This window comes from Calliopsis andreniformis, chromosome 9 (assembly GCF_051401765.1).
Source record: "Calliopsis andreniformis isolate RMS-2024a chromosome 9, iyCalAndr_principal, whole genome shotgun sequence".
NCBI classification, from domain to species: Eukaryota; Metazoa; Arthropoda; class Insecta; order Hymenoptera; family Andrenidae; genus Calliopsis; species Calliopsis andreniformis.
In genome coordinates, this window is record NC_135070.1 from 7,576,026 (window position 1) to 7,588,094 (window position 12,069).

Consider the following 12,069-nt stretch of genomic DNA (forward strand, 5'->3'; position numbering starts at 1 on the left):
GCGCTCGAAGAATGCGTGGACGTTGTGCATTCACCTTAACGTTTACCCTCGTTTTGTGAAACAGGCTTGGCTCGTGAGGAACATCACGCAATTGGTACGTTCAGATTTTAATCGCACTTGGCACACGTTTGGAACGTCAAGAAATGGCACTCGTGTTACTTTGTAATTGGGTAAATACATGGTTGAGGGATGAAAACTGACATCGAAAAGGGGGTGGGAAAGGTATTTCTCTGGAGTTTACGGAGACTAATGGAAATTGAAAGAAATATTAATATGTTAATTATATTTGAGCTAGTGTGTGGGTCAGGACCACTTTAATGGTGATTTTTGAAAATATCATTGTGAGACTTTTTAGTATCTTGGTGATGGTAATTTAGGGACTTTGTACTATTTTTCTGTTGACATTTTTATTAATTTTGATTTAAGTCTGAGTTAGACCTTCCCATTAATTTTCATTAATATGATGGACTATGAACGTGTTAGATATGAAAATTGCTTGCTGTTTTTATCAAGCTATCCTATAAATAAGTAATGCATGCAGTATCGCAAATTATTAATAGTCGTATATTATTAAGAAAAAGGAATTCAAATTAATAGGCAGATCAAAAATTACAGCAAAAAGTAATAGGAAATACAGTATAAGATGATTGATGGATATAAATTACTTTACCTTATCCACTTCAAACGCAATATAATACAGCAGGAATTCGATTAACCGGTTTAACACGAAATTCAAACCCAAAACATCCTCCTGGAGGCTAATTTTATTCTTAATGGTAAACTACTATTAAATTATAATCCAAGTCTCAATCGATGTTTTACTGTACTCTTTATTACCAAGGTATCGAATAACAATAACTCTGAATAAAAGAGTCTGTGAATAACTGAGACCCGGTTAATTGAGGCTTTATTGCGTATGCATTATTTATGGGATGACTTGATATCTACAAGCAACAATATCGGGTAAACATAATTGTGACAAAGTCATATAATACAACGCGAACCTTTCAGAAGTTAAACTAATCAACTTTCATTTTTGCATAAATTTTAATTTCACGGCTGCAGCATATGCTTAATAACCAACTTTATACTATCTACTGCCATAAAATAATAAAATGATTTATAGCTAAATAACGTTTAATATATTCCAAACGAGTTCGACGAATTTTAAGTTCTTACATAATAATACCAATTATAAAATATATTATTCAGCGTATCGCATTCTTCTCCATTTTTTATTTTATGGCGTTCCTCGCCCAGAGCTTCTCAAGCATTAATAAAACATCAAAGCAGGTAAAGGCGAACGAAAACGCATTTCCATGCACCGGATTGCGACGTAGCATCACACAATCAGACAATACGAAGGTCCTGGGAACAAGTCGCTCGACCAGAACGTTCCTACACGGGTATTAACTCATACGCGACAGTTCCCCGAGCAGCAACAAGGCCACGCATCGAAAAGCAACTTCCCTCGGCGAATCACTTAGAGATGCACCCAGAAAAACTGATTCAAATTCGAGTCGTAAAACCCTCCCGGGGGTCAGGTTCTTAAATAACACGCAGACGTCGAGGGGAAAAACGATGCCACGTTGCTCGGCCACGTATGGGCAGTAAAAAGCCGAAGGAAATATCCAAACAGGATCGTTTCTCAAAAAGGAAGTCCGGTCTGGCCGGTGCGATGGGGAAGAGGAGCGATAAGCTGCCTCGGTCGTTGGTACGCGACGAGCAGTCTTCCCTCGATGTTACCCCGAAACGTGCGGAGAAAACGCGCGTCTCCTCGCGAAACAGAAACACAGTGCACGAGTTTCTTTTTCCCTCCCTCTCGAGCATTATCTTCGCCAGTATGTACCAGGTGCAGCGGAATGGAAACGGCGAAGGAGGACAGGGGGTGGAATGGGGGAAAGAGGAGGGGACGAGCCGGGGGAGACATCGAGAACCCAGAGGCCCACCTACCCCCGCTGCTTTACATTTTATTGCTTGCCGTGAATTCGACCGATTTGCATAAAGAGACGAACGCCCCGCTGGCTGCCGCTGCGAATCGCGTTTGAACGACAGTCTATGTGTGCCTAAGAGGGAGGAATTCGCTGGCGCCGAGCATATTCTCGCGGTGTCACCCGGTAGCTCTGACGGAGTTTACCACTTTGTGGGGGTACAATTGAGAGGAGTTGAGCTCTGGCTTGATTCTGTTCGCGGGAATGCAAAATTCGGAGATTTGATCTTGTTGCGTTTCTACTTGACCTAAGTTGCCTCTGCGAATAGTGCATAGTGTATATCTGTGATTGTAAGGCAAAACGACCTATGTCATATTTTCAAAAAATTCGAGCTGAGGCTGTGATTGACATCTGGAATGTAAAGTTTATGCTTTTAGAAACAAAAAGGGCACAAAAAGAATTATTTCGCTTAAAAATTAGGGATCAAGGAAGCATAAGTCCATAAGGCAGTACTGAAGTTGAAAACTTTGAATGACAATACCTCGGAGACAAAAATATTTGATTGAAGTCATTTTGCATTACAACCACAGATATATGAACAACCAAAGTAATCTACTATAGTGAATTGTTTAAGATATGATTAGTTTTGTTCCTAAGGCATTGAATTTTTAAGAGGTCTGTCTTAGAGTTTTATTATTTTATGACAGTAGATATAATTATACAGATATATTTTTTAGTTCGAGGAAAGCTGACTATTAGCCACGTGCTTTAGCAATAAAAATGAAACTTTTGTAAAAAGTGAACTCCTGAAACACGTATCAGAAATAATGTTTCTATGAAGCTGCTTATTTTGTTAATGGTGAATTGTACGAAAGTGAAAAATATGTAATTCAAGTTAGAAACACTTTCACGTATAGCTCGTTGCATTGGGAATCAGAGTATTCTCTGTGGAAGCTCGGTGGTCCATTCAAGATTTCTTGGAACTGTTTTAGTACTCGTTTTAAAAAGCAAAACTCAAATTGTTGATGTGTAAATTGATTTCAAAAATTAATTTTCTATGTCCTCTAAGCTCCTACTTGATGCCACTTCACGAGTTTCTATCGAAGCGTTACAATTTGAAAATTAATAATGTCTTTGGTATTTTAGTTTTGAATTATTGAAAACTGACATAGAAATAATAATAATAACAGTTGTCAAGTGTCAAAAAGATATATCGCCTACGTAATGTAACATGGGATTATTCAGGATGACACGAATCGTAGCCGCAGCATGCCATAAAGGACACAACAATCCTTCTGCCACGTAAACCACTGTCTAGTAATTGTAATTACATTTTCCACATATTTCCACTTTGCCAGTGACAACTTAATTTTAGGCAGGCATTATTGATCATGGGTGGCTGCTTACACACAAAATAGGGGTAGCTTGGGACACGACAAGCTTGACCCTTCTTTGTGAGAAACAACTACTGGGTGATCCATTACCTTGTATCACGCACAGAATGACTAATGGCAGCGTATTGCGTGGAAACCTATTCCAATTAGTGCCAAAAAGAGCTGCCCTCGTCTCACAGTACCCTTCAGTTTCCAATTCATTTATTTCCAACAGTCAACTTCCATTGCATGCTAGTGAAAGCACCTAAAATTGGAATATACTTCCTTCTTTATATTTGGAATCTAGAATCAAAGTGTGTCAAGTACTCTATATTTAAAAAATGTCAATTTGTTATACACACTTCCTGCATCAATTTTTCACTCCTTTTGATAGTCAAAATTATTACATTTTAAGTCGTTTTGCTTTTAACACTCGTAGATCGATCGGCAGAAATTTTTAGACTTTAATTCTCTTCCTAATAAGTATTTTCAATGTAAAAGTTAAAATAAACGACGTGTTTCAAAATATTACAATGTATGGAGATGTCAGTTAATTATTCAGAAATGAAAAAGTAAATGAAACATTTTTTATGCAAACATTACCATAGAAAGATCGGTCTAAAAAGAGTCCTTTTACCGATGGTCCAGTGAGGTTTTAATATAATAATATGAAAATGATTTAAAAGTGACATCATACATGTATGTATTCTGATTCTGGCGCTGCACTTTCAATTTCACGAGCAGAGTCAAATAAGCCGCCCACACGCTCATAAAAGCGCTATTTTGCCTTCTCACACAAACGCGACGCTAGTAGCAAAAGCTCTGATTGGCTCCCTGTATTCCTCTACCATTGAAAACTCAAACCCATCGAATGCAAATCCACTGGAGCGCGGGCTATTTTTTGGACGATTATACATAGCCGATAGGATCGATTTCTGGCATTTCGCACATCTCTGTCTGTGATCGAAGCGGGGCATAGAAAGGTGAGCGCGCGTGCTCCCGAAAACTCATCGGATTCGCCACCAAAAGCTATTTCGTTTCCACTCGCGTCCTTCGCGGCTGAAATTCAATTAAGCGGCCGGACTATCGGATTAAATCGGATGTCAGAGCGTAGGAATAACCCGAGCGGATTTTTCTACGCGGAAAATCCATCGAGAGCAGAAGCCTTAAGACCATTTGCGGCAAAACAATCTTGGAACGATTCAATTCCCCCAAAAGGGGCAGCTGGATAATTGCCTGCCCCGAGTCTTCGACTGACATTAGTTGACTCCGAGTCGTTTGATGCTGGACTACTGCAATCAGCCGACCGCAAATCCTTTGGAGCGTCGAATCAGGACTTAATCTACCACTTCATTAGCCTAGCAACGTGGATCGGGGCTTTATCAAAACTTGTACCCACCTAGCACGATGGAAACTCGATCTCTGTCGAACGAACTCAGCGACAGACAATGAGTGCGCTTATCGCGAGCTTAGCGTAAGTGGGAAGTTCGCTGTTCCGAGTACGGTCTGAAAATTCGTCGTTTTCCGCGACGACGAAAGGACAAGGGAATCGGTGGAACCCGCTGTTCTGGACCTTCGTCCACGAAAATGCTTACTGTCCGCGCGTGTAATTAATTTCATTTAAGGGAGAAACTCCGGAGAGCCAAACACACCGTAATTTTGTGGAAACAGAGGGAATTCTATTATCTCCGCGGTATATCGCTTTCAAATGTCAGGAAAGCTTTGTTTCACGGCTTGATATAGTGCCAAGTATCCTGTAACCCTGTTAATCTGCCCGCACATCTACACACCCTCCGCGCGACACGTACGCGACGCATGCTGTTCTACATGAACTTGACCTTAATTGGATCTAGGCCTATTGACCTAACCGAACGATGCTGGTACGGACGCTGATACGATTACAGGAGTCCTGATACCGCACAGGGAATCGTGTTCTCGTTAAAACGTCTGGAATAATTGCGCGAATCGTTTTCGTTGAATGTTGTATAATCAGCCCCCGAGAATATCGCGAGCAGATCGCTGGGTTGGTTAAGCGGATAACACTCTTTCAGTTTTTAATAGGCCGCCGCGACGGCACTACGTTCATTCCACTTACTTTTATGCGTGCAATTGGATAAAAAAATATCTCCCAACGTTTTGAGTGGTCAATTTGGCAATATTTTAAGTGAAACGCGAGATATTTTTTGTGAGGTATATGCAGAGGAAAGTTGTGAAAATTGGACTACTTAACTCGGTAGTTAAAACTAACACCGTATTCTGTTTCCTCTTTCAGCAAATAAATTTCGGAAAATGTATCTGTATCTGAGAGCCAGAATAATCCAACTGAATTTTTCTCAATATCAAGTTTTAGGTAGCATATTACTGATTTCTCTTCATTTTATTAGAATAATAGAAATCCATTTAAGTTACATTACACAGTAATGTGAAATTCCATAGTATAAGCTAGTTCAAATACTATAGTGTAAATTAATAAATAAGTAAATACCTAAATAAATGAGTGATACATTTATTTTTCTGCTCTCGTGAAAGATGTAAGAAAAAAGAACTCGGACCAGATTGGCTCTCAGGTACAGAAAAACGAACTGTGCTGACCTTTACATGAACTTTGACGAAGGCTAAATTAATGTACCCATTGTTAGTAACACTTCCAAGTTTAAACTCACAAAAAAGAGTAGTCGAATATCTCTATTATCCTCAACCTCAAATGATAAAGACTTAGTACCTCTATCACAAATGTGTTTAATATTACCTAAATCAAAACAAATTTAATGCATGGTATCAATTCTTACATTACAAACTTCAAAAAAACATTCCATATGCAAAGACTACGTACTTTCTCTTCTAAAAAAAATCCCCAAATTTACACTTTTTTGAAGTCTTCAAAGTGTACTATATCTAATCTTTTTGCAGCATTTAAAATCCTCATTTATCTCATATATATTTACACCTCACTCTCGCTGATACTCAGTAATAAGAAATCAATGAGGATCGACTTAAGCAGGTTGTACAGGTTAGGCAACTCTCCCCTAGTAGTACTTTTGCTGAGGAGTACTCACTTGTCGAGCGCTTGGAGGCGCAGCAGCAGAGGTTGATTGTCGACAACGTCAGTGACATCGCGACGCATCCGGTTACGATGTCGTCTCAAGGCCGCGATATCGTAAGAGGCCACCTCGTAATACCCGATGTACGAGCCGTGCGTGATACCTGAAACATCGGCCGAAGCACCGTTCCATTAGCCAGGGAACTTGGGAAAAAACGCTGGACGAGTCTCGCGTTGCGCGAATCACCTCGCTCGCTCGCGGATTAGTCCCGCTGCTGCGTTCTCGCGTTGCATCGTAAAATATCGGATTGCGTGGTGTGGCTCGTTAACCGAACTTCTCTTTCTCTTTCTCTCTTTCGTACGATCTCGGCCTCGTTCTCTCGTTGGCTCGCGAACTTGCAACAGAATGCAGCAACAAAAGGAAAGAACGGTTTCCTGCGATTTCGAGGATCTTACAAAATTTGGAACTATGCGAATAGAAATGCTACAGGGTGGTTCAAAGTTGCACATGCGGCGCGGAAGAAGCGATGAAAGAAGGTGAAAATAGATCTAGACAGTATATTTTTTAATATAATTAAATATTGAAATTATGTTAGAGGATATCTACCACTGAAGCGTCCAAGAGATTTAGGTAATATTTGAGTACCTAATAAATTGCACGTCAACTGATGCAGAATATTATCCCAGATAATCCCTACGCTTAAACCCTAATAATTAATCTCAAGCACATGATTCTTGTAAACTTAGCAGAGTCACCACATTATTCACAGCAGTACAGAACCTACCTACTCAAGAATAAAGCAAAAACAAGTGCACGTTACACAAACAGTAAGTCTTTTGCATCATTGCCAATTCCTAATCGACCGACCCGTAGCCCTGAATCACCCTGTACACATCTTCACACAAAGCATATTTCACCAGGCTTCATTTTTTTCCCACCGCGCTCTATACCCTATTAATCATCATCTACACTGTCTTCACGTCCAACTCGCCCTTTAAATTAAGCCAACGTTTGATCATACCCCTGGATCAATGTCTCACGACGGAATTTTCAGAAGGTACGAACGTCGAAGAGTCTCTAGCGGAAAGCTTTCAGCAGGGAATCCTCTTAGGGATACACGTCCTCAGATTTACAACGGGATGCAACGAGCAGGAATCTTTCGTTTCCGCAGAGGAATACGCGGAACGATACATCACGGTTGCATTAACGTCACTGGGTAAAGAGGTGGGGAACCGTGGGGGAATAGAGAGTCGCGAACGCGTAGCACCGTGTACTTACTACTTACAATTAGGGAGGCGTCGGGGGTCGCGTTCCCATTGTTCGGCCGTAAGTACCGATCAAGAACAAAAGGGTGCACACGGGACAAAGCTGAGTGTTCACTATTAAAGCACGGTTTCGCGCCGTGGCGAAGTTTAACGGCACCTCGTGTCCCGTCCACCTCGGCCACATCGTAGGGCTTGCAGGTTACGCAAGAGTGTCCAATAATCTAATTACCATGGGTCGTTATCGATGCCTGCCTTGGCCCGCGGCGAGTGGCCGTCCGACCCTCCACCCTTCAACCCGTTACCCTCGTACGAACACTTTGTATCGGATTTTGTATTGAGAATCGGTATCGTAGTTGCCCCTGGCGTATGCAACCGTGTCCTTGTACTCGTGCCTCCGCGTTATGCATGCTCATGCGCACGCTGCAATAGTATTGTGTCTCAGGTACGTTATCCGAGCCGGGGTTACGATTTGCGAGGAAAGAAAAACCGATTCAAACGTGACCTTTTCTCTGGCGAAATATACCCTTATAGAAATGGCCCCTCTATGACCCTACGCGACCCTCTGAGATGTCGAGAAGTCGGTAACGTAAGAGAGAATCGAGGGAATGATATAGAACTGTGTTTCGTGCGCTATGCTGCAGAAACAAGCTATGGAATGAATATATCTGCTGGAGTTCGTAAGGCAAAAAAGCATGTCATGTATTTTTGTTTTCGAGGTATCGACGTTGGATGTTTTGAATCTGAATTTTTTATTGCAGAATCGAGTTTTATTAATTCGGGATTTTTGAGGAGAGAGGAAAAGCTTCTTTCGTCATGTCCTCTTTTGCTAAAGATACCAAATTGTGTTTTGTAGATTTCAATTAAAGTATAAATACAATTTCTATGAAAATAAAAATATCTGATTTCATTTTACTGTGCCGCCAGTTTACTGTGTAACTAGTCTCAATAAATGTAAATTCAACAGAATGTTTGTTCAATTAATGTACAGTTAGCTACAAAGTGTACACACAGAGCAAAAAGAGTAAAAGAACATACAGTAAGTAAAAGTACCTTTAATGAGATTGTACTGCACGTTTCTTAACTCTTAATATCTTATAGTAAACAAGATCAAGGTAATACCGTTTTCTTCTAATATCTCAAACGTTATCTAATAAACAATTTAATACTCGTTTCATCACTAATACTTTTATATTGTACAGAATACATATCATAATATGTACATGTATGTAGACTTGTAAAACTGTAAATATGTTACATAAAATTTCTAAATTTTTAATTTTATTCAAATATTTCAATTTCCAGTACTGCAATGAATTGACAAAGGAAATGCCATGCAGTATAATCTCAATGAGAATCAATAAGTAATTAGAAACGCTTGGCTCAGAGTGTTTCAGTGGCACGCGTTAATGAATTGGGAAATCACTGGTGGGCGCGCGACTACGCAGAATTCGGCGAAACGTCTAGGGAATCGGTCGTGACTCACCTCTATGCGGTGGCGCAGGATGAAGAGGCGAGGCATTGGTAATGATCAAAAGGCAAGCGAGCACCGAGACGAGAGTCAGAAGAATCTTGAACCGAGAATGTCCCTTCGATGTCAAGGGGTACATCGCGGCCCTTTGGACCCTTTCGTGCCCACCCCTATCCCAGTCCTCGTCCTCGTCCTCTTCCTCCTCCCCCTCACCCTCCTCTTCCTCCTCCTCGTCTTCCCCTTCTTCGTCGATAGCCAGGGCCGTAGCAGGCATCGGCTTGACGTTCTTCGGCCCAGCAACAACTAATGGCGCTATCTGCCTTTCGTCGAACAGCCGACCACCACGCTTTGCGAGTCACCCACCAGGCTCATCTCTCTTCCACTCTCATCCACTCTCTCTCTCCCCCTTTCTATCTTCCTTTTCCTCCTCCTCTTCCTCCTCCCCCTCCTCCTCCAGCTCTCCTCCGAGTGAACGTGGTTCCGCCACGTCCTCTTTCTCTTCTTTCTCCTCCGTAGGTCGCTCAACCTTTCGACCCTCCCCCGCTTTCGGTCGCCTCGCTTTCAGCCTTTCTTTTTTTCTTTTTTTTTCACCCGGTCCTCTATCCGCCTCCTCCTGCCGTCCCGATACTCCGCCGATCGATTCTGCCTCCTGAAAAAAAGAATGGTCGGGGACCCGGATTAATTTACGAATGGTCTCGCAGCCGGTGGCTTGATCTTTTCGGTTCGACGCGTCGCTCAGATTCTCTGACCGTGATAGGAACCGATGGCAGAACAGTGGAAATTTAGGAACTGTATCCGCGGAAAGGTTTTTATTTTTACGGATAATGAAGGTGTCACGCGCGATAACGTTTGTGCATTCAGCTCGACACATCGCCAAACCGATTTTTATCCAGCTGAAGGGGGTACACATCGCCAAACCGATTTTTATCTAGCTAAAAGGGATTATTAGTTTTGAAAAATTAAACGTTTCTTTTTTAGTAGAGTTGCGTTTAAAACAGAAGAATAATTGCCATTTTCAGTTGCAGTGATGCATCTGGAAAAAAATTGTACGAAATTTTCGTGTATGGTCTTTTTTATCTCCGATTCGAATAAAATTATGTGCCTAGTCTGTTTCAATCAGTAGAATCACTCTATATTAGGAAATTCCCTAAAACAAAAATGGTATTCAAATTAATTTGGACTGATAATGCAATACTAATATGAAAATTATATTTTGACCACCACTGTATGTAGAGTAACTCAATGAAATTCTCATTTCATAAGCCTCTGGTTGATCTTCTAAACTGTTTCTTAGCACTTTTGATAACAAAATGAATAAATTGCACTGTTTCGCAGAATAATATATTTATCGAATATTTTCACTCGTCACAAAAAGCTTAGATTTTATTTCAAAAAATATAGTAATTTAATTACTGCACTCTTTTCTTTTAATTGTTAAAAAATGTATTCATTCTTCGGTGATTGGTGGATGCGCACCAATTTGGTCAGTTATCCTATAATCTCGTGCGTATACAACTGGCCACGTTCGGAAACAGCGCGTGAATTTTCGTTATCCCTTGCACCGTTTTTCTAGTACCTATGCTATGTATCGCGCACAGGATCGAATGACGCGCAACGATACCAAAACGAGCAGTTCCGACTGATTCCCCTGCATCGAGTGGACTTCACCCTTCGTAACGGCAGGAGTTTCTCAAAACGTCCGATCGTTGACCGTCGATTGACTACGCGATACATACCCGATGCATATACACAAGTGGGTTGAAAAAGAGCGGCACAGAAAAAAATGCAACGAGAACGCGGAGAAACCAGATGACCGTGTAACACGCCGGTTTGCTTTCCGTTTTCTCGGTAATCCATGAATCGTTGATCGCTCCAAATCAGCCTACCGTAAGATCTACTCGCGTAATAATATTTACAAGATTCGCTTTTTCCTCGCGGTATCGTTCCGCGCGTGAACACTGGATCTCTATCGCCAGCACGCGATTCGAAAATGCGGCTCGTCGGAGGAAAATTTGCATAGGGTAACTAGCCCAATTACCGTGACTGCCTCGATCATCAGATAATGAATACATTCGTTTTAAATTAAACAAGAAGCATACAATAGTCAAATTACAATATTTTTTAAAATAAAATTACAATTTTCTATTGAGAGTTTAAATCAAAGACGTAAGTTTTGTTTATAATATGAAAAATATTCGCTAAATATATTATTTCGCGAAGCTATATAACTTATCCAGTTTGTTATTAAAAGTATGTACTAAGAAACGGTAGATTAATCAGAGACTTATGAACTAAGGATTTATTACGTTACGGTATAAAAAGTTGCGAGTACTAAAAGTATTAAGTTCCTATATTATGAAAAATAAAATAGATAACTGGTAAAGATTTCCTTTTATATTAATTAATACCTCTTTATTTCTTTAACAATTTCGTTCCCCTCAAAATTTTGTTTAATATCTATAAAGAGTTGAACCAACTATTTTTCTACATTCATTACTTTCTTTAAGTTCTCAACAATTTCGTCCCCCCAAAACATTAACGAATGTAGAAAAATAGCTGATAAACAACTCCCTATAAATCCCAATACAAAATAACTTAAGAAACACCTTAGAATTCGAAGCTTCAATCAGAAACACCGGATGCAACAGAAGCCCTCAGCGTAGCTGTGTTAAATTAGCGTTCTCAGAATCGTGAGTGAATTCGGGCTTCCAGCGTTCCTCCGACGACAATTTGCAAAATTGTCTATCGCGAAACGATGCTCGCCCGACGATCCGCGAATGATAGTCGTCCCACGTAGAACCGCGCGCGCGATACGCCTTTGTCCCCTTTCTCCCAGCAGCGATCCACGCCTCCGTGGAAGAACAATGAAGCGTCGAATAGGATGCACGCGAGCACGCAACAAAACCCATTTCTATCCAATCCTCCAATCGAAAATTTAATTTTCGCAACGCTCGCGAGCAATGAGCCGCGATAACCTTATCAACCGGCCGT

General features: G+C 40.9%; 1 protein-coding gene across 1 annotated transcript in view; it reads right to left on the minus strand.

Moving 5' to 3' along the window:
- The window catches only part of LOC143183928 (disintegrin and metalloproteinase domain-containing protein 10), a 53,826-nt gene that overhangs the window by 35,340 nt on the left and 6,417 nt on the right, over positions 1–12,069 (minus strand). Inside the window, exons 2-3 of the mRNA XM_076385749.1 lie at positions 9,094–9,727; positions 6,361–6,508 (exon numbers count right to left, since the gene is read on the minus strand). Of these exons, the coding sequence (XP_076241864.1) occupies positions 6,361–6,508; positions 9,094–9,352 (407 nt within the window). The 5' untranslated portion in view covers positions 9,353–9,727. The remainder of the gene's footprint in view (positions 1–6,360; positions 6,509–9,093; positions 9,728–12,069) is intronic.